This window comes from Parasteatoda tepidariorum, chromosome 12 (assembly GCF_982258835.1).
Source record: "Parasteatoda tepidariorum strain Cologne lab strain chromosome 12, Ptep-v5.0, whole genome shotgun sequence".
NCBI lineage: Eukaryota > Metazoa > Arthropoda > Arachnida > Araneae > Theridiidae > Parasteatoda > Parasteatoda tepidariorum.
Genome location: NC_141766.1, coordinates 28675683 through 28700000, shown reverse-complemented (window position 1 = coordinate 28700000; position 24318 = coordinate 28675683). Strand labels below are relative to the sequence as shown.

Genomic DNA, 24318 nt, shown 5'->3' with positions numbered 1-24318 from the left:
ATGAAAACATTGTTCCTGAGCCAGAATCCATGAAAACCTGGGAGAGTCCACTGTTATAGATGGAGGGTGGTTATAATGTAATGGCTCTTCGGTGTATATCTATATACACTTATATATATGATTAATAATTTAAAATCAACAATAATTGAAGTGAAAAATAACAAGTTATTTATTGAAAAGAAAAATTAATGGAGAAATAGTACTAATTTGTATCGGAGAAAAGTATAAACTCTTACTGATGCCAGTGCTGCTTGATTAAATTTGTTATTAATTAATAATTTAGTAAAAAATGACTATGTTCAAGAAAGCCAAATAAATGGAGAAATAGTACTAATTTGTATGGGGGAAACGTTTAAACGTTAAATATGTTATGCCCTGTAAGGCAAAATTAATACTGAAATTGTACTAAATCGTTTAGGAAAACATTTCCCAAACGTAATCATTTAGGAAAAACCATATTATTATTAATGCTAGAGATGCTTAATTAATTTTGGTAAGAATTGCTGATTGAAATTAAAAACAAAAGCAATATTAATGGGGAAATAATACTCATCTATTTAAGAGAAGAGTAAAACGTCACCAAACTATTATTGCAGCAAATGATGCAGAATTAATTTCGGTAATGAGTACAAATTGTAATAAAAAAAGTTATATACTCTAAGAACTATAAAGCAAAATTAATAAAGAAACGGTACTAAGAGAAATATTAAAAGTCGCTATATTGTTAATCACGCAAATAATGCTTAATTAATTTCGGTAATAAGCACTACTGGCATTACGGTAATTGGTGCAATTTCAATAGGTACCAGATGTACAAATATAGGCAAAATATATGATATTAGTATATTTACTACCACCAATTAAAACTACATCATTAATGTTAAGCTCTTATATAAATACTGTGAGGAGAGGTTTCATACGTTTCCTCTAGAGGGATAAGTACCGGAGAAAATGAGTTGCGTTCATGTCGCCGAAAATCACTTCACCGACATATCACATCGCAGACGTCACTTTACCGACATGATCACTCCGCCTACATCTCAGATCACCGACAGCTCATTTCTCTGACACGATCTTTTCATCGAAAACGATCAATTAAATTTTGATTTCGTCCAAAATTTTTGATTTTTTCCTATTTATTTAAATATGTTTTTTTTTTGTATATAATATGCATTATTTTGTGGTAGTTATAAATATTCTCTTGTTAAAAAGTTGTTAAAAACAATGATTTTATTTTATATCAATGCTTTTAAAAGTTTAATTTCTTAAAGTTCACGATATAATAAATTATCTTTGTCAGAATTTAAATTTAATTTCATTGTTGCGTCGACGTAAGCTTACGAATTGTGTTTCGTTTTGTCTACTGCTAGACATGTCTTATCACTTAGATATATTATTTATATCTAAAAGAGCCTGAAACATATTTTTTATTTTATTTCAGATGAGGTTAGAAAATATATCGTCAGAAGACATTGTTGATGGAAAACCTCATCTTATTCTTGGTTTGCTTTGGACTATTATTCTCAGATGTGAAATATCAAAAACAGCAAATGTAAGGTTTATTTTATTGCTTCTGTAATAACTCTCATAGTTTATTGACATCGATGTTTTAATTTATAATAGTTTTTAACATAATTACGCGTCATTACAATGATCTAAATGTTCAGCAGCAAATCTTAGACTTTAGAATATTAATTCTTTCGTTATGAGTGCCGTATTAGTCCGACATCCACCAGAGACCCTGTGTGTACTAACGCCGTATTTAGTCGGCATCCACGAGATGCCCTGTGTGTACAAGTGCCGTATATAGCACGTGTCAGCGTGAGACTATTATATAACAGGCCCCAATCTGCTTCAAACTGCCACTGGCTAATATTCCATTGATTTAGATTGGCTAAATACCATTTGAAGAATAATAGAATGCGCTTAATATGCGTTTCTATGTTGAAACAAGTTTATTCCGTGTGTTATATTTAAGAGTGAGGTATTCAAGGTAAAATATTACAAGAAATTGGAAAGCAGTTATTAATTTTTCAAGGCTCACAACATTTATTTGAAAATTTTACTTGGAGCTCTGTATAATTTATTTTATAAAATATTTTTACACCCTTATTAGAATGCTACTAGGAATTTTTTAAATTGCTCTAAATTGCATTTCTGTTTATAATGCTTGCAAAAATCCCCGAATATATTATTATATAACGCTTAAATAAGAAAATCCAAACATTAGCTTATTGACATGCAATGTGCACTCTTCGTGTCGCGGTGCACCATTGAGTGACGTCATTTCAGCGGAGTGGTCTACCGGAACGAAAGAGTGTTACTTTTTAATTTGTTTAATATGTGGTAATGTTTATAAAGATATTTAAGTTTCAATTTATAAACAATTTATAATGTAGCAAGTATTTATGTGTATCGTAACATTTCTTAATTTTTCATGGTTTTAAAGAAACTTTCACATTCTTTTTGATAGTTTTTCTTCAACTGCTTTAATAGAAAATGAAAATACATAAATTTTCTACACAAATTTTAATAACATTTTATTTAATATTAAGACTCTCTATTGCACCAAATATTAACGATGAAAAGAGAAATTTAAAACTCGTAGCACTTTTGTATTTATGCTACCACAGAAAGATAAAGAATTTACTCCAGCTTTCTGTAATCTTAGAAAAATTTTGAAAGTGGTTTTAAAGCTATTTCATTTTTACTCTTTTTTTTTGAAGAAATAACTTATTCGTTAATGGCACTAATATAATTAATTCATAAGGTATTTAGTACTATAACAAAACTAAAAAGAAACTGAAGTTGTTGCTATAGCAATAAATTTGCCCTAGCTTTCATAAAAGTTTGCCCACCACTTCTTTACACGTTAGTCCATTACAGTTGAAATAGTAGGGAATAAGAAAGTAATGTCGTTTTGGTGCATTTGATATTTGTTATCAAGATTTTTTTTAATCAACAATGTATTAACCCTCGTTGGCAACAACCTTTCAATGCCGTATCGAAAATGAATAGAAATGGATCCAAAAGAATGAATCGGTCTTTAAGAGTAACGAATATTTAATGTGCCGAAACGACATTACTTTCCTATCCTCTAATATGCTTTTTGAAGTATTATAGCTAAAGTTATCCTCATGTAATGGTCTAAGAGTTAACCAAAACTTCTTTTTCAACATTTTAATTACTAGCATTAAGTTACTTTTCAAATTTTGTTTCAAACTGAGAAAATCTTTTTTTAAATATTAAACATTTAAAATAGTTTCTGAAAAATCTTGAACATGTACAATCCTAAATAAAAATCCCGAATATGTACAAACCTAAATAAAAATCCTAAACATGTAAAAACTGATTCTTTAACCGTTCATCTGATGAATGTGATATAATTGGTTATATTCAAATTTTCCATTTATCAGTGTTCTAGGTTTGAAAGTTGGCCTAAATTTTTAAATTGTTTTACAGGAGACAGAAACAGACTATACCATTCCTCCACCCCCACCTGACCAAACGTATTATCCAATACAAAAGATCGCAAAAGAATCTCTGTTGTTGTGGTGTCAAACAAAAACAGATGGGTATGAACTATTTGCGTATTATGTTATTTTTTTTAAAATTTAAATTCTTTTTTGAGAAGGGAAAAGTTAAATGCTAGATTTCTACTATTCAACAATGTTTTTGTTGCCTTTATACAAATACTTGATCTTGCCTAATGTAAGGATTTAAAATCTGAACTTAGTTTTGCACCTAAAGCTAATTTTTTTAAAGGACATTTTAAATCTATTTTCTGTCGAAATGTACAGATTTGAAAACATTATCTATAGAGCGGGTGTCACATAAATGTTGCGATGAACTAGTAGGGGAGTTAGGGTTACATTATCAGGTTTCACATGGCATAGGAACTGATGTTCGGAAAAGTCGTCATACGCTACTAGAGGCGTTTTCTCTATTATGATCTGTCCAGAAGCTCATTTCATTTCAGCAACATTTCATTAAAGGTAATCGACATTTCCGGGCATTGGTCCCCATGTAGTTTTAATCCTTTTGATGTGCTCTAACTCCCCAAAAAGTTAATCGCAAAGTTTTGCAGCCCCCCCGTTATATATTTATATATATATTTTAAACTCACACATTTCGACAAAAAATAGTCTAAAAATATCATTTTGAAAAACTGTAACTTCGAGAGTGAAACTGATTGCAGATTTGAAGTAAGCGACAAGAAATTATCCAATATCTTTTTTCTTTTCTTTTAAATTTTTTTTAAGCTAAGAAAAAAAAAATTTTTTTTCAGTGTTATTATTTTTATAAATTCCTCAGAAATTTTCCTGATTATTTCGCAATGAATATTTTATTTTGAACAGTCCGAATTGAACTCTTAAGAAAAAAAAAACTCATCAGAGATAAAATGTAATAAAAAACCTGTTGGTAAAACCATTTTATTTTTAACATGTATTCGTAAAAAGCATAAAAATAAGCTATTGCTCTTCTGAATTGTAAACTATTCCACACTATTTAAATTTTCTCTGGTGAACAAAAAAACAGTCCTATTTATATCTATAACAGTTAAGAAAATCTTCGCAGTCATGGATATTTAATTCTTCTCGGAAACAAGCTATACTGAAATAATTTTCTTACCATTTTTTACAGACTCGACATTAAATTATCCTTGTCCAGCATTCAATTGGTCTTTTCACTATTAAACAATGAACCCAAATTTTTAAATCCGAAAAACGTGGGACACATTAACCCCTTGGGGACGGGTGATTCAGAAAAGCATTCGTACAAAATCAGAATCAAGTTGTAATTAAATAAAAAACGGTAACTTAAATGTAGTCGTTGCTAATTGGACAGACTTACTTTACTTTTACTATAATTATTGTTAGTTTAATCATATATATAATCAATGTTAATTCAAAGTATAACTAAATAGTTTTATTTCGAACAAAGTATTGGTGAATTAAATAAATCAAACAATTATAACTCCGCCCACAAATAAACTGTTAAAGAAATACTTTGATTACCAGTTTTATATTTTTACCCTGATTGATACGGTTTTATGCTGTCACGTATTTGTGACAGTCGGCGCGAAAGGGTTAAATATAAAAGTTCATTTTATTTATTTAATTATTTTTTTAAACACCACGAATAACACAAGGGAACATTTTTTTTTCTGCATTTGAAAAATATCTTACTTGATTTTTGCATTTGAAAAATTACTTGCGTGATTTTTGCATTCGAAAAACTACTTGATTAAAATCTGAAATTAGTTTTATTCGGAAAGGTACAAATTAGTTTCAAAATGATATATATAATAATAACAATTATTTAAGAGGAGAAGTCAAGTGCTGTGCCTATTTATTTAAATAGCCAACCACTAACCATTTACCAAATAACCATTTTCTTACGTTGGTAGGGGGTAGGGCCCATGTCCAAGGGATCATGAGTTCAATCCCCGGTTGCTGAAGACCCCCCGTGTAGTAAATGGTGACTTGTGCACGTTAAATCTGTAGGGTTATCAAGTCCTTCATGTTTCCATAACAAATAATACCTCTGGGGGTACTGAATTGGAGATTGATCATTCTCTGGTTCAACTCAAAATTACGATCCGTGAATGAATGGATGTATAAATGGGTCAGCCTTATAAGCGGGCTGTGACGTATGCGGCTGAAGTTGTATTTATTGGCCATAAATGGCGCTACTGAAAAACAAGAAACGCATCCTCTGCCTTAAATTCTCTTGTTTTCACCAAGCAGGCTTGTTGGAGTCGCGATGGTTCAGGGGATAGAGCGTTCGCCTTAAAATGAGGCGAACCGGGTTCGAATCCCAGTCGATACGAATTCCGCATCCGGCTTGCACCGACCACAGGGCGGATGGGAAATATCCTCAGTGGTAGACAGATCATGGGTTAGAGTCCCCTTGCCGTCAGGATAACAGTGAGAGGTTTTCGTGGTCTTCCTCTCCATGTAACGCAAATGCGAGTTAGCTCCATAAAAAAGGAACTCTACGAAGACAAATTTCTCCCAATAGTCGATCCAGGAGTTCCCTTGTCTTCTGGATTGGTTTCAAAATTACAAGGCTACGGAGTTGAACATTAGTAGTCGTAAACATATAAAATTGAGTCGGCTGTTCAACGACGGTTATGTAAAAAAAATTAAAAAGCAGGCTTGCTACTATTGGCAAGTAGCATTAGAAAAAACAACCATTTTCTTACTGAGCTATGCCCGAAATATAAGTCTAATTGCAGTTTGCTTTTACTGTCTTTCCTAGGGTTAGGCCACGATTTTATAGCAAGATTCAAACATTATATATATTGACATTACAAGTTTTAATGGTTGTTTGTGAGAAAACGGATTTTGGGGTAATGAACTATGAAAAGATTACATTGCAAAAACAAAAACGAAATCTGCAATTATATATATAAATCGGAAATTTTTTTTAGAGCTACTAATAAATTCTTTATCTCTTTATACTTTGTAAATACATAACGTTTTGAAGGGTGCAAAAAACTTTGAGATATCATTTTGGAATATATCTCATTATGATAGCATTATTTGTTGTCTTATCTTCTGTTAAGCTTTGATTCATTACGATAGCTATGCAATCTTGAGTAGGCGTTGATATTTTTAAGTTGCGATGAAATGAAAACTGACCTATTTCTTTCAAATATTAAAATTAAGATAATTAATAATAAACTATGGCGATTTTGTGTTATGTGTTTTCTTACAATAACTTTAAAGTGTGGATGAATTAAAATATGTTTTAATTATTGTGTTGGGTGTTCCGCAATAACTGCCCTTAATATATATTTTTAAATTCCTTGAAAAAAAATGAAAGAAAAATACATGTATGCAATAAAATTTTTGTTTATTCAATGTAACGTTAACTTTGAAAATGGAATGATTCTATTTTCGTTTACTTCCAGATATTAAAGAGTTAGCGTTGGAATAAATTTAAAAATATTGGAGAAGGTTACAAGTTGGGTGTTTGTTGTTAGCACTATGAGTCCAATAACAATTATTAAAATCGTAAAAAGAAATAAAGTGTTTTTTTTCAAGTGGAATTATTCTAATTTTACAAATAATGGCTAAATTATTAACATTTATTTACATTTCATTAATATTAATAATTAATTTAATTTGATAATTAAATTAATATTTAAGGAAAACAATGCTATCAAAATTTAGTGAATCGCAAGGGAAGTAGGCAGGTCTGAGAGCATCAAAATCAGTTTGATTACCTAATCAAATTTAGAGGTATTCAAGGTTTAGCGTTGGAGTGAATATAAAAATATTGATTAATCACTTAGGAATATTGTTGTTAGCACTATGATTTGATTAAACTTTGAAAATCTATATGGATTATTAAACTCGTGAAAAGAAATAAAAAGTTTTTTTAATTCCAATTTGAACTATTCCCCTTTCAAAAATAATGACTAAATTATTACTATTTAATTTATATTTTATTAGTATTAAATTAGCTATTAAGTTCGTAAATTCAATTAATATTTAAGGAAAAACATTGCTATACAAATTTTTAGAAAATCTTATTATAAATTTAAATCAAATATGTAGGTATTTTATTTATGAAGCACTAGAGTTGCACAATGGGCTATTGGCGACTGTGTAGGTTATATCCCTGATGATAATACAAAGACATGTCATCACAATTTGTGAAGACACTTTCTAAATATAGACAGAGATCTGAAGAGGAAGGAACTTTTCTCCAGATCCCTGTACCCATGGTGCTAATTTGCAAAATAATATCGTTCAACTTGATATCGTATTAAGGTGCAAATTTTTGATTAGTGCGTAAAGCTAAAATAGCTCAGGCGATAGAAAGTAGCAACTGAGTTATCTCCATTGTTGTTGTTTCTAATAACGCTTGGATAATCAAAGCTCTCCAGCCATTGACCTTTTGCTAATTAAGTCAGGATGGTGCGCCTTTCATTTGTTAAGAGAGCACCGCAAGGGTGAGATTGCGTGCTAGCTCAGAACCAAACGGATAGATGACAGTGTTACTTATTCGTGAGGTTACTTCCCCTACTTAAACATAAATCTGAAGGGGAAGGAAATTTTCTTCTGATCCTTGCTCAGCGACAGACCAAAGGACTTTCGATCCCACAGATTTTATGCGTACGTATGTTACATGTACTCGATGGGTCTTAGTGGTGCGAGGATCCAACCCCGGACCCTCCGGACTGGAGTTTGAGTTTCTAACCACTGCGCTACCACGGCGCTTAAACCAAATAGGAAGTTAAATTAATGAAATAGCTAGTGATTTTATTCCCTGATGTGTTACCATTTTTTTTCTTCATAAAGGTGCTTATTTTATAAAATGCGAATGCGTTAGGTAATTTGAATTCATAATGCAACTGCAATACTTTAAAATGAAAGTGGTAGCCAACATTAGAAAATATCTAAGTAGTCAAACCGAAAATGAGAATCCACTTTTTTGATAAAGTATCGTTTACATCAATACAAAATTTTGCGTTTTTGCATCAATAGATTGAAATGAGGTAAACAGCAAATGAAATGTCTTGTAATGAAAATCTTAACCCTTTATAGGGACATTTTATTTAGTAATGTTAAATAAAAGTATTTTTGGGATTGAGATTTATTTATCAAAAAAAAAAAAATTCATTTAGCTTCTTGCCTAAAATTAATCCAATTTTTAAGACCATTTTTTGGCGGGAATATGGATGGTTTTTTTCTAAATTTTACCAACCATTGAAATAGTCATAAAATTGAAACTTCCTGTGCTTACAAATATCCAAATTTTTAAATTATGTGTTGATAATGACAAATAAATTCGATGAGAAATGGTCAAATGAGCGAACACATAACGCACAAAAGAAAATATCTTCACATTGTTGACTTTTATTCTTGACCCCATGCTAACTTTTGCTATGACCCTCATTTAGGTAAACAAAGCCCTTCTTGTTTTTATTTATTTTTTGAAGTTAACAACAGATGGCTCTACAAACCATCAGTGGCAAAATAGCTTCCCATCGACATTTAAACTTTCATGAAGTTCATATAAATATAACAGCAAAATGTACTATCCGGCTTGCACCGACCACAGTGCTGACGCGAAATATCCTCAGTGGTAGACAGATCATGGGTTAGAGTCCTCTTACTGTCAGTCTAACCATGGGAGGTTCTCGTGGTCTTCCTCTGCATGTAACGAAAATGCGGGTTAGCTCCATCAAAAAGTCTTCCACGAAGGCAAGTTTCTCCCAATACTTAATCCAGGAGTTCACTTGTCTTCTGGATTGGGTTTAAAATTGCAAGGCTACGGAGTTGAACATTAGTAGTCGTAAACCCATAAAATTGGGCCTGCTGTTCAATGACGATTGTAATAATAATATACTTATAAAGTATAATATATATATTTATAAAGGCTTAAAAGAGGAAGTATACAAACAGAAAATATCACATCAATTGCACAGACAACAAAAAGCTTTGCACGTTGTTTCATAAAATGAAACTTCCGTTTGGTTGAAAATACTGTAGTATGTTGAAGCTTATTTTCTTTTAGGCAACCACTAACAGAATATGTAAACAGAAAATACCACTCTAATTCCATTGACTACAAAACACTTTACACATAGTTTCAAAAGATGAAAATACCGTATATTTTTACAGAAAAATTGCATGATAAAGATGTACTAAATATACATATTTTCTTTTAGGCAACAACTATAACAGAATATGCAATTACAAAATATCACATCAATTCCATTGACTACAAAAAACTATACATTTTGAAAACATTAATTTTGAAAAAAAAAACTGTTGCACGTTAAAGATTTATACATATTTTCTTTTAGGTATCCCAATGTTCGAGTTAGAGATTTTCATCGTAGTTGGCGAGACGGACTTGCTTTCAATGCTCTTATTCATTCACATGTTCCGGCTCTTGTCAACTTTCAAGATCTTAAGAAAAATGAGCATAAGCGTAATTTGGAAAATGCCTTTGATATAGCGCAAAAACATATTGGCGTGCCACGTCTTTTAGATCCTGAAGGTAAAAACATATAGTTACTTATTGTTAGTTGATACGCATACATTTAAAGCATGTAATTTATTTACCTATTCTTAACAACAACAAAAAAAAACGCGTAATTGTGTGCTTATATGATAATTAAAAATTAATATTTTTGGACAAATAAAGTTTAGCAAATAAGATGTTATTGTTGCTAATTTACGTCGCACTAGAGCTGCTCAATGGGCTATTGGCGACGGTCTGGGAAACATCCCGGAGGATGATCCGAAGACATGCCATCACAATTTTGATCCTCAGCGGAGGGGATGGCACCCCCGCTTCGGTAGCCCGACGACCTGTGCGCGAATTTAGCAAATAAGAACAAAGCTTTAAACTATTTCCCCTTATCTTACCGATACAAGTTTTGAATGAGTATAAAAAACACTATTTCTAAACTCTCTTTGACTACAAAGGGCTGGGATAGCCTGGTTTTTGCAGGACGCTGGATTCATGTTCGTGAGAACTGGAGTTCGAATCCAGACGGTCAAAGACTCCCTGTGTATTAAATGGTGGCTGGTGCATGTTAAATATATCAGGTCGCAAAGTCCTCCATGTTCCCATAACAAATTATACCTCTGAGGGTACTGAATTTGAGATTGATCATTTTCTGGTTCTGGTCAAAATTACGATATATGGATGATTTTATTTTATATTTTATGTCCGTCGTTGAACAGCCGACCCAATTTTGGGTTTACGACTACCGATGTTCAACTCCGTAACCTTGTAATTTTGAACTCAATCCAGAAGACAAGGGAACAGCTGGATCAAGTATTGGGAGACATTTTGCCTTCGTGGAGGACTTTTTGATGGAACTAACCCGCATTTGCTTTACATGGAGAGGACGACCACGAGAACCTCCATCGGTTAGCCTAACGGCAAGAGGACTCCAACAAATAGTTAATTTTATAACCATCATTAAACAGCCGACCCAATTTTGGGTTTACGACTACCGATGTTCAACTCCGTAGACTTGTAATTTTTAGCCCAATGCAGAAGACAAGGGAACTCCTGGATCTATGGATGATTGGATGGATGTATGACTGGATCAGCCCTATAAACGGGTGTGGCGTATGTGCGTGGCAGAAGTCAAATTCTTGGCAATAGATGGCGCCCTCGGAAAACAAGAACAATCACACCCCCTCTGCCTTAATGAGTGACGACAACAACTTTAACTACTAACACTCAAGGCATGCTGTTAGTTTTGAGGCATTGAATTTTCCCTAAATTTTATAGCTAAAAGAAAGGTAATTTCCATGAAAATTACACATCAGTTTTTCTTTTCAGCTTTTCATAATTTTTGACAGTCATTTCGTCATAAAAACACGCGTCGTTTGATGTCGCACTGACTTAAATCATTTCAGTACATTTTGAGAATTTTCCAACATTTTTTATATGACTTTGAAACCATATGAATAGTCTGATGGGATGATACAATGGTTAGTGCATTCACTTTTCAAGCATGTTTCCGGAGTTTGAATCCTGATGATACTTGAGAATTCATTCACTCATAATCATTTTACTTTTTTTTTGTATTCCTTAATCAATAGTGTTAACCAACTTGTAACATTGAACCTCTTGATTTTGACGAAATTTTTATCTTCAAACGGGTTTATATGGTTATTTCCTCAATTAGGCTAAATGTTAATCAATAGTGTTAACCAACTTGTAACATTGAACCTCTTGATTTTGACGAAATTTTTATCTTCAAACGGATTTATATGGTTATTTCCTCAATTAGGCTAAATGTTAATCAATAGTGTTAACCAACTTGTAACATTGAACCTCTTGATTTTGACGAAATTTTTATCTTCAAGCAGGTCTACATGGTTATAAGTAAATTGCCTTATGCTCATTTAACCAATTAACAAAAACTGCCTTTATAAATTATTAAAATAAATTCAGAACACTTGTTCTTTTAAACTGATTGGTGCAATTTTTACAGACATTGACACAGCCAATCCAGATGAAAAGTCAATTATAATTTATGTTTCAACTTTTTCAAAAGGCCTTGATAGGTTAAAAGTAGGAATTACTGGAGGAAAACGAATCGCCAATGTAAGTGACAAATGTTATTAATTGCTATTATTATAATTAATATTCTTTTTCTTCTCATTATTATTATTGCTATTGTTATTATTATCAGTATTAATATTATTACTATAGTTATGATGATAATAATAATAATAATTATTATTATTACTTGCATTTAACAAATTACGAAGAACGTTTTTTTCTAATAATCTGACTGATTGTAACTATGTTTACTTTTAACATTTAGTTATCAAACACACAGGTTTATACTGTGAATAAATTTTTATTTTCTATTTCAGTCAACTCCCATCTCCAATTTGAATATTTCCTAAGCAATGAGTAATATTGGATGCCTCACAAATGACTGGCGATTTGAAAACCCAGTTAAAAAAATGAACGGAGATAAAAAAAAAAATTTCCGTTTAATGCATTCTGCTTCGGAAAGTTTAAGAATAAGAAACAAAGTTTTCTACAGATAGTGCTAAAAACTGAAAAACGTATAACCATGCTTTCAAAATAACACTATTTTCTGAACAGCGTGAAAAAGTCTGAAGAAATAAAAAAGCATGTATAATATTTTAAATTGAACATTCAAAGGAAAACCTTTTTTTTTAGTCAGCAGTACCCCCTATCAGATAATTTTATAAATAATTTTGAAACTTGGTGATCACATTCTGTTATTTTTTAAATAATAATAATAAAAATATGGTACAAATTAAGTAAATTATTCATATATTAACACGTTCACGCCGGGAAAAGTGAAAGTACTGGTACGGGAAAAGAGAAAATACAGGTAGAAGAACTATCTCAATGTTACACAATATTCGGGAGGAGTTAATCTATTCTCAACAATAACAATTCGCTGTAAGGAAATTTATCACGGCGAAGAAGCAATTCAATATAGAAATTGCATCCATTAAAAACAATTGGTAGTTATGGATTTTTATTATTCCTGGAAAAAAACTAAAAAATGAAATTTATTGTTACCAGTTTTTATTCCGGTGCGCTGCCAAGATGAGAAAATCTAGCGTGACCCACCGGTGGGTCACCCCGGCTTGAACGTGTTAAGATAATGTATTGAAGGAATTGTATAATGATTGATTTATACTATGATGGTTTCGAAATTATGTAAACATGTAAACATCATAATAAAATTATTATACTACATTGGAATGGAACGAAATAATATTTTGTATTTGTACATGTATTTGGATATAGTCATTGAGTAAAAAAAAAAAAAGGCAATTATGGATTTCAAAGTACACAACTTAGGGCCGGAAATAGGATCATGAGTAATTAAATTAAGGGGCACGTGATCATTAAGGAAAAGTGGTAGTACAATGATATCGAGGGATAACAATAAAACAATAGGTTCAAGAGGTCACAAAATGTGAGGTTTGAACAAATTGGTATCACCAAATTTGAAATAAGATGAAAACAAAAATTAATCAAAATCATAAATAAAAAGATAAAAATACAATGGCATGCTATATCCAAATATAAATATATCATTTAGCACAATTTAGAGACATATCCAAAGAGAAATAAAACAAATACTCAAAACAATAACAAAAAATACTCACTGGAAAAATGAAAATACAACAACGATCACCAAATGAAGAGAAATAAATTCACGCATTCTTTTAATTCAGTATGACATTTATTTAAGGACAAACTCTCATTTTTACCAGCAAAACATATTAAGGCTAGAATTAAAAATGGGGGACAAGAGAATTTAAAATAAGGTATAAGTGAAAGATAAATTTAAATTGTGATGATAAGATAAATATAGAAGGAACGCTTATATTTGAAAGGGTCTTTTATATTAACAGAAATCAAAGGCATGAAAAGTAGAAATTCAGTTTACAGAAATTCATTACGGTTTGTAGATTTCCTTAAAATTAAAGACAACGAAAAAGGATATAAGATAAAAGGAAATAAATTCTCTCAATACGGACCGAAGTCCGCAATTCGGAGAAAAACAGAGGACATACCGTTTAGAGTAAAAAGCAAGAAGATCAGAGAGAAAGTGTTAAATCTTTTTTTTTAAAAATCGTTAACTGGTATAGACCCAGAAACGCGATAGCTAATTAAATTTAAAGAGTGGAAAGTTTGAAAATTCGACGAATCAGATTAAGTACTGTTTGTCTACGATAGGTACTCTGTCCGCCACAAAGTCTGCGGCAGTCTGGTGCTATGGAAACAAGAAGAGAGCATTTTAGGGAGGGTGGCTTCGATGAAGAGGTCTCCTTTTCTTTCGCCTTCGATGATAGCTTGTATGGGGAGTATACCAGATTGGCTGACTCAGCCACCAGTAGGAGACTTATTTAATCTGATTCAAGAACTTTTTTAAGATTCGCATGAATATTTCTTTCTTACTTAAAATAATTCTCTCGATTCAATCAGTTGTTATTTTTTAAATACCAAGGAAAAAAAGTGAACAAATTCTGACCTTTTGGATAGTACAGGTTTTTTTAATATTACTTTTTAATTTTACGATATTTATTATGAATGTTCATTGATTGTTAGATGGTTTAATTTCTAAACTTGTACATTTTTTAAAGCAGTTAATTTCTTTTATTACTTGAATTTTCTGGAAAAAGTGAAGAGCTTAAACTTAATAACTCTGATTTTAAAAGGAGATAAAACTTTTGCTGAAAATAAAAATAGTTCACGTTATCTGTGCCGGAGAAATATTAAATATCTTTGTTTTGATTATTAATTTTTAAATATTTTATTCATTTATTTATTTATTTATTTTTTTTTGAAACTGAAAGCAAGTGACCGCAACTAGGATGAAATCTAAAACTATCAAGGATGATTTTTATCAGCACCCATCAAACCATCTGAAATTATCTGAAGTTTTTTTTGCTTAAATTACGTTTTCTTATTCATATTTTATTGTAACCTGTACAGTTTTTTTTCACTATTTATTAAAAACAGTTTTTATTAGCAAATTTATTTTTTTCTTAATAACCAATTTACTATGTATGATACATTTATAGATGAGTTATTTATTAATAAAACATTGAGCTGCTTTAAACAATTTTATACAATTTCCATACATATTCCATACATACATATAAATTTTTTTAATTTTTTTTCTAAAACAGAAGCTTTTGAAAAAGAGAAAAGATTAAAAAAAAGGAATCACACGCTCTAAACGATGTTTCAGGCGCGAATGCTCATTTCTCTTAACTCTAGGGCTAATACAATAGATCAAAGAAAGAAGTCTCCTTTTCTCCCACCGAAACCAGTCTTAAAGAGGGACCTCGCACCCCTACTTGAAATAATCATACCTCGTTACCATAGTCCCCGCCACCCCTCCAGACGAATGGCGGACAGAGTACCTATCGTAGACAAACAGTAAGCTCCCCCCCTTTTTTTTTAAAAAAAAATAAGGAAAAAAAAGGCGGGTATAGACGGGTATCTCTCTCTACAGGAAGTGAAATGACAGAGTTGACCCGTGAGGAAGAGCTACCAGAAAGTTAATATTGTTTAGGAAAAGAAAATGAAATTTTGCCAGACAAAATATTTAAAAAAAATTATATGTTTATCCATTTGATGTCGTATTAAGTTTATACATGTGTGTCACGCTAGTAGGAATTAATTTTTCGTGAAATGAACAGGGATACATAATATGCAAGATTATGAAAGAAAAAGAAAATTTATTAATTCTTTTTTAAACTTTAGATGTATATAACACATTAATAATACATAAATTTAAACTGTTATATAAAAAAAAAGGAAATAAAGGTTTAAAAAAATTAAAAGATAAGATTTAACCAAAAGAGTAAATTGTTACATTGCGCAAATTGTAAATGCGACATATAACTAGTTTCCTAAGCACAACGCAGCAAATCAAACATTTTGATTTTCTCCTTTTTTTTAAATTAATCATTTTGGGTACATCTTTGAGTTTTAAGGAATAGTTTTAATCATTTTGTTTTTTTGCATACGAAGTCACTAATTTCACCTTTTTATAAACAGGTAATGCAGAAAATGATGGAAATCGACAAAATGAAACAAGATTATGATAATCAAGCATCAGAGCTTCTTGAATGGATTCATTCTAAAGTATATGAATTCAAATACATGCCACCATTGGATTCACTAGAATCCATTCAACAGGAAATAATCAGTTTTAAAGAATATCGAACAAAAGAAAAACCATTGAAGTAAATTTAAAGCATTTTATCTTAAAATATTTTATTATAATGAGCAGTGTGTTCCGTTAATGCCACCCTAAATATCTATTTTAAAAAATTCGTATCAAAAATAGAAACACTTAGAGGTAACATATTAATTTGAGTGGGGAAAAATAGTTATCAAAATCTGACGAATCAATTGAGGAAGTTTGAGGAGCTGGTTTAAAATCATTAAACCACATTTCACGTTCTTTCGGCTTTTCTCCGGAAAGTAAAATGTTTTTAATTTTGATTTTTGCGAAAATTATTCGTTCTATTTTCAGAACGGTTCTTTTTTATCCTCCCCGGAAAGAAAATCATTTGCAGCCGCTATTTTGCATATTTTTTAATTTTTTTTTCGCTGCAGATTTTAAGAAATATAAGTATAAGATATGGGACACTCAGTATAGGAAAAAAATTAACAACAATGAATTCAATAAATATGGAGAACAACGAATTCAAGAATCAAGAGGAATTCAAATGAAAACCATCTAAGTTTACAAATATGTCATGTTTTATACCTAGCAAAGATATGATCTATTATTTCAGCGAGCCGTTTTGAATCAGGGAATCAAGCGTTCACCTACCAATGAGGTGAACCGGGATTGAATCCTAGAAATGGCTGGTTGATTCGAATTCCGCACCCGACTCGCACCGACCACAGTGCAGACGAAAAATATCCACAGAGGTAGACGGATCATGGGTTAGAGTCACCTTGTCATCAGGTTAACATTGGGAGGTTTCGGGGTTTTCCATTCCATGCAGCGCAAATGCGGTTTAGTTACATCAAAAAGTTCTCCACGACGGCAAATTTCACCCAATACTTGATCTAGGAGTTCCCTTGTCTTCGGGATTAGGTTCAAAATTATAAGGCTCGGCGTTGAACACCAGTAGTCGTAAACCCAAAATCGGGTCGGCTGCTCAACGACGGTAATAAAATAAAATAAAATTACTTCAGCGTCAGCGATCGGCATCAAACGTTTGCCCGTCAGTTTTTGTCATTTTGTCAGATTTTTTTTACTTATTTCATGCCTTTTGCAGTTTTAGAAGTTGTTTCTGGTTATCTGATGTTGATTGTTAAGATAATTAAACACTATTTTTACCTTTAGAGAAATGAAATATCCGTGGAATTCTTCAGGAACAGTCGTGTAATTTTTTAAGAAATCAAAACAATTTTTTTCAAATTATTCTTTGCACCAAATTATTTTTTTACTATCCAGAGCAAGTGCAATGTATATTACAAAAGGTTTTTTTTTTTGTATATCACAAATGTATATCACAATGAATATCTCAAAAACGTCTAAATGATAAAATAATCCTCTAACATTTTCTTCATATTAAATGCAGATATTTAAGCAGTATTTCCTCGCTGGACAACTTTAGAAACAGAATAGCAAAATTATCTCGAAAATATCTTCAGACTAAAATAATATATATATATATATATATATATATATATATATATATATATATATATATATATATATATATATATATATATATATATATATATATATATATATATATATATATATATATATATATATATATATATATATATATACAGCACGTGCTTTTTCAATTAATACTTATTTTTAGAATACAAAAAGTGCAGATGGGATAATCCAATATTTCTTAAATATAGTACGTAGGTGACCCTCGGGTCATAGGTTGCTGACTACTAGTTTAGCTCAATAATTGTCACCCAATGTTTGTATTGTATCATTGTTTCTAAGATACTTAAGGAAGGCACATTTAAGTTCTAAATATTTATAAAAATGATGATACCAAATACATTTTAGAAATCAGTCCAAAAATGAGATTGAAGCTCTTCTGTTTGCCATTCAAATGAAGAGATTGGGAAAAAATGTTTGGATACCACCTGATGATTCAAGTCCTGCAGAGATAGAAAAAGCATGGAGTGATTTAGAACATGCAGAATATCAGCATGAAATAGATGTAAGAGAACAACTTAAAGAACAGGAGAAATTGGAAAATTTAGCATATAAATTTGAAAAGAAGGTAATATAGAAGTGTTTCATTTATTGAATTTTTTTTTGTTCATTTTTAAAATTTTTTTAAAATGTTTATTTCATATTTTATTTTATAACCGTCGTTGAGCAACAGACCCAATTTTTTTTGGGGGTTTATGATAACTAATGCTCCACTCCGTAGCCTTGACATTTTGAACCCAATCCAGAGGACGAGGGAACTCCTGGTCAAGTATTGGGAGAAATTTGTCTTCGTGGATGTCTTTTTGATGGAACTAACCCGCATTTGTGTAATACGGAGAGAAAGATTACGAGAACCTCCCACGGTTAGTCTGACGGCAAGGGGACTCAAACCTATGATTCGTATACCACTGAGGATACTTCACGTCAGAAATGCGGTCGATGCCAACCGAATGTGGAATTCGTATCGACCAGCAATTGCAGAGATTCGAACATACGATGCACCTCAATGGAAGGCAAACGCTCTCTCCCCTGAGAAATCATGGCTCTTTTAACATGTTGAGCGCCGCGTCAGCCATCGGTGGCTGAAACTGGATCTTCCATTTAGGCCGCGTCAGCCACCGGTGGCTGACACTGAAATTACATTTAGGCTGCGTCAACCTTCGGTGGCTGACACTGATCTTTCACATGGACCGCGAAAAACAGTTGGCTGACACTGATCTTTCACATGGGCCGCGAAAAACAGCTGGCTGACACTGATCTTTCACATGGGCAGCGAAAAACAGCTGGTTGACACTGATCTTTCAAATGGGCCGCGAAAAACAGCTGGCTAACAGCGTATAACATGATATGGAACTACAAAATTTACACTCTTTTATGGAATTGCAGAAAATTTTTTCAAAATTTACTTAATTATTGTGATTCTTGGTTTAATAAATTCTATTTACTAGGTTTTTATCCACCACTGTTTCTAAAAAATTCGTAGGCTTATATAATTCACCCCTTTTTTCAGATATGTCATGCTAAACATTTTAAAAACTAGCAAAATATGTCTAATAGTTGCAAATTTAGTTTCTAGTTATTTACCGTTGTGGCCTGACGGGCAAGACATGTCAAATTAGCATGGCGTTCAACGTGTTAATAGTTTAATAACAAAATCTATGAAACTAAAATACTAAAAAAAAAAGTTTTTTTAGTGCATCACATACTCTGAAAATCTGACTGCACTACAAATTAAATAACTTATTATTAAGTTATCTATTGATATTTTTGAAACATCAAACTTTTGAGCAAAATTTCACGTTCTTGGAATCTCAAATGAAAATCGTGAATGATATGGTTTTTAATTAGAATAATTCAAAACTAAAGTTATGTCAACTAGATAGATTTTACTTTGAAGCTGATGATGTGTTCTGCGATATTTTGAGGTATTTATAATTATGATTAAATTCATTTACATCGCACAAAATCAAAATTAATATACCTAATCAGAGCTTTGATTTTACCCATGGGTTTTAAACTAATTTAAATTTGATCCATTGATTTTAAACTGTAATTTATTTAACATTTGTGTTCCTAGTGATGTACCTTAACACTTGTGTGCTGAGTAGCATTTATTTGAAACATGTGTTAAAAGAATGCCATGAATGTCATTCAGCTTACCAAACAACCATGAATGCCATTCAGCACGTATATGTGATCAATTGCATGAGTTTTGATGGGCATTCATTTAACACTTCTATTTAGAAGTACTGGTATTTTCAACGATCGTTTGTTTAACATTGGAATTTTGAATGATTGTTTCTTAAACATGGAATTATATTTTTAATCAGCCTTGTTTAGCAATGGTATTTTCAATAACAATATATATGAGTCAGAGTTATGCTTTAACTGTGGGTTTAATTTTTCTTTCAGAGAGCTGTGAGAGAAAGTTTTTTGAATGATATGCGAAATATACTGATGGATCCAAACTACGGTTCCAACATAAAGCAAGCTGATGCAACATTCAAAAAGCATGAAGCAATCCGCACGGGCATTGTTGCAAGGGTAAATGAAAGTTATATAAATAATAGACTAACACAAAACTATATTATATTTTCTTACTTATTTTTTTAGCATCTCTTTAACTTTTTTTTATAATTTGTGAACTTTTTGTGTCTTATTTCAGGAAATTATGATCAAAGATTTTGTTGCCATTGCTGATACCTTAATTCAAGGAAATTACAGAGAAAAGGAGAAAGTCATTGAAAAGTAAATACTTAATTTTGTTTACTAGTGATTCGTGTTATTTTGTAAGGAACAAATTGATTTTAAAATAGTAGAGATTTTTTTCTGATTTTCCATTGCATAAACTAAATTAATTAACTACATTGTAGAAACGGTAAAACGGTTCTGAATTCGTTGTTGAAAACCTTGAAAAACACTGTAAGTGAATACTTTATTTCAAGTAAACACCGGATCAAGTGTCTACATACACTGTAAAGGGTGCATTAACATCAATAATGGCAAACATCAATAATGGCAAATGTTTCACCTAGCCAACAATCATTTATTTATTTGTTTTCGACTTCGAAAATGCCAATTTTGGCTACTTTTGGAAAATTTCCGATGACAAAAATAAATTATTTAGTATCGAACTCAAGCAGGTCTAAGTTTGATGGCGTAGCACACGTTGCTAAATATTTCGCAGAGACAGAAGTTCCCTGTTACAAAAGTCATGTATATTTTCAGCTGAGTAATAACGATAATTATGTTCTCATAAAAAGTCATTCATAGATCTGTTAATTATATTAAATAATTTTATTGACTCAGAGGATAGACCGTTAATCTCCCAATGAGGTGAACCGGGTTCGCATCCCAGCTATCGAACCCCAGCTCGAATTCCGCACCCAGATGACCCCGACCACAGTGCTGACGTAAAACATCCTGAGTGTTAGATGGATCATGGGTTAGAGTCCTCTTGCCGTCTGCCTGACTGTGGGAGATAATCATGGTTTTCCACTTTATGTAACGCTAATGTGGGTTAGTTTCATCAAAAATACCTCCAGGAAAGCAAAACTTGATCAAGAAGCTCCCTTGTCTTCTAGATTGGATTCAAAATTACTAAGTTACGGAGTTGAACATTAGTAGTTGTAAGCCTAAAATTGGGTCAGCTGTTCAACGATTGTTGTAAAATAAAATAAAATAATTTATTGCAAAAATATTTCACTAAACAAAAATATTTTAAATATAACTTTTCTCTTTAAAAGTGCGTTAAAAGAATAAACTATTAAAAGACTTTATTCGCATAATTGAAGGAATTACTTTAGGGGTTTTATATAATTTAATTAGCAAAAGATGTTAATAAAAAATAGTTTGTGATCAATGAAAATAATTTGTCTATTGATTTCTGATTATCATAAAATGAAAATAATGTTTCTGTAAAAGTATATTGTGGTTCGATAACTAAATTACTTCCTATTTTTTATTTTAACAACAAAGTATTTTAAAGTTTTTTTTAAAAAGATTTTGTTAAAAGTAATTTTAACAGAGTTAAAAAATCTAATATTTATTATGTTTAATTTCATGGAATTGAAGTAAAATTTAGAATTTTTTTTTGAAGAAAAAACGTTTAAAAAATCTTTTACGAAAAGGTTAACCTCAGATTATTAAAAGAATCTGATTTTAGTGTCGCATAACAATAATGGTATTTATAATACAATTGTTGTAGTTTATTGAGCAACAATTTGCTTTCCTAATATTTTGTTACTGGTACTTAAAATATAGTTGTTATTTAATGTGAGAGATAATATTTATATTGTTCATGTGAAAAAAACAATTCGTGTTGAGATAGCAAAATAGTAAAAAAGCTAATCAAAAAGTTATTTTCCACAGTAAAAACATTCAGTGAACTCTCACTTATGCACCGGTGTAGGGGCCAAGAGGAAAAAGCGCATAAGTGAAAGAGGCGCATAAGTGAAAAACTTCAAAATTCTAAAACGCAAAGTAAATTGTAGTGACAATATGAATAAATATGTTTCTAAAGACTAAATGTTAATATTTATACTGTTTTGGTATTTACTATAACTATACAAACAAAAAAAATTAACATACCATAAGACAATTTATTTTCGTACAAAATAATCTTAATACATGTTTGTATTTATTTTTGCCGACGTTATTCAAAAACAGTTTTTTCCAGTTCACATAAATGGGATAAAGGGGAGTTTCAGAAGCAAAATTAAATTGCAAATAATCACGAATAGTGTCTAAGACTTTCAATACTGCTGTGTGATTTGGAGGAACTTTATCATCCTCATCAGCATCATCCACCACGTTCTCATCGTCCACAAGTTTTAGTTAGTTATAAATAAACAGCTCTTCACAAAAAATTTGAGTTTTATGGGAGGGGGTGAAACATAACATGATAAATTTCTAAGAAAAGTACTTGACGTCATAATATGCTGTAGAATAAGTTGTTCAAGTACTTCTGTCAATGATCACCTCCTTTTATTTACTCATGATGTCCATCTGATAGCAAGTAAGTGATCGCGGTCTCTTTCCTCTTTCGTATTCCAGGTGTCTTTTTTTTCAAGAAAACAGCATGAGAGTAAAACTAACCTCTGGACAAGAGGAATGGTCATTTTCTAAGAGATGAATGCGCTTTCATTGTTGTTGGTGTAACAAATAAGACACCCTATTCGAAATTCTAGAAAGAATGTCTTTCCAGAAACAGCAAAAATGAAAAGGTCACAGGGGGAAGCAAATTCAATAGGATCTAACAACATATATTTCTTTTTATCTGTAACAAGGATTGCTTATTTGCTTCATTTTGAATTTAAAACATTTTTTTAAAAAAAGAAAAAATATTTAAAGGCTTGAAAAATTAACATGTTAGCCTAAAATTTCGGCGCATAATTGAAAAATTTACTTTTAGAGCGACGCATAAACGAAGGATGTTTATCATTATTTTCCTATCTAATGTACTGGGACCTATAAAAATCGTCGTATCACTGAAAAAGGTGCATAAAAGAGGTGGTGCATAAGTGAGAGGTCACTGTAGTTTTTTTTTTTTTTTTTTTTTTTTTTTTTTTTTTTGAATTTGCCATCTTAACAATCTACTGTTTAAACGTGAAAATGCCTGATTTGCCAATCTGTCAAATTTTAATGAGACGTTTTGAATTATAGATAGCAGAAATATTCCGTTTATACATACAAGTCAAAAAATAGGGGGAAAGATGAATGATACATATCATAAAAATGCAAACTAATATTAGTGCAGTTTCTTTTTGTGCATGGTAACTAAACCTGTTTTAAAATATCTTCACAGGAAAAATGAAATAGAAACACAATGGAACTATGTCATTGAGCTGCTTAAAAAATTTGATGAAAAATTCGCCAATTTGCGAAAAGTTATGAGCATTTTGGAGGAAATGGATTCCTTATCTGACGAAATGAACCAGATGCAGGTTGTTATAAAATTGTTATTTATTTATTCATTTATTTATTGTGTAAATTATGAAATTAAGGGTGTTCTATCCTTATGATATGAAAAAATAAACACTGCTTTTTTATTTTCTATGAGAAATATGATAAAATGATCATTCAAATGCGTTGCACCTTCTTCAATTTAAATTATATGTAGCACGAAAGCCTACTGGTTTCACGCTGTTACATAATACATAGTTTAAAAAAAATTTTTTTTTTTAAATGGACGCCTTTCGAAATCGTTTTCCAATTCTTATATTAAAACTTTTTTTGTCTAACATAATAGACAATGTTTGAAACAAATTTTTTTCTCAGTAATAGATTTGAAAGCTCCTTTTAACACTCATAACAAGCAAGGGTAGATAAAGCATACTTTCTATAGTTTTTAAATACAATAAATTATTTTAAATTTAAGCATATAAAATGCATTTGAACATTATTTTTTCATATTTTCGTGTAAAGACTTTAAATTCAACCATTGAGAGTTTTCTTACTTAAATCACTTACAACAAGAAAATGATCTGCCAGGATAGCTTGTTTGGCAATGCTCTGGACTCACTTTTGTGAGAACGGAAGTTCGTATCCAACAGGCTGAAGATTCTCCGTGTGGTAAATGGTGACTGGTGCACGTTAAATCTGTC

At 31.1% G+C, this 24318-nt stretch overlaps 1 protein-coding gene across 1 annotated transcript in view; it reads left to right on the top strand.

Moving 5' to 3' along the window:
• Positions 1 to 24318, top strand: part of LOC107454829 (spectrin beta chain, non-erythrocytic 5) — a 183503-nt gene that overhangs the window by 18367 nt on the left and 140818 nt on the right. Inside the window, exons 3-11 of the mRNA XM_087155893.1 lie at positions 1442 to 1552; positions 3463 to 3575; positions 9827 to 10023; positions 11984 to 12096; positions 16063 to 16250; positions 18062 to 18281; positions 20126 to 20257; positions 20379 to 20461; positions 23520 to 23658. Coding sequence (XP_087012019.1) covers positions 1442 to 1552; positions 3463 to 3575; positions 9827 to 10023; positions 11984 to 12096; positions 16063 to 16250; positions 18062 to 18281; positions 20126 to 20257; positions 20379 to 20461; positions 23520 to 23658 — 1296 coding nt within the window. The remainder of the gene's footprint in view (positions 1 to 1441; positions 1553 to 3462; positions 3576 to 9826; positions 10024 to 11983; positions 12097 to 16062; positions 16251 to 18061; positions 18282 to 20125; positions 20258 to 20378; positions 20462 to 23519; positions 23659 to 24318) is intronic.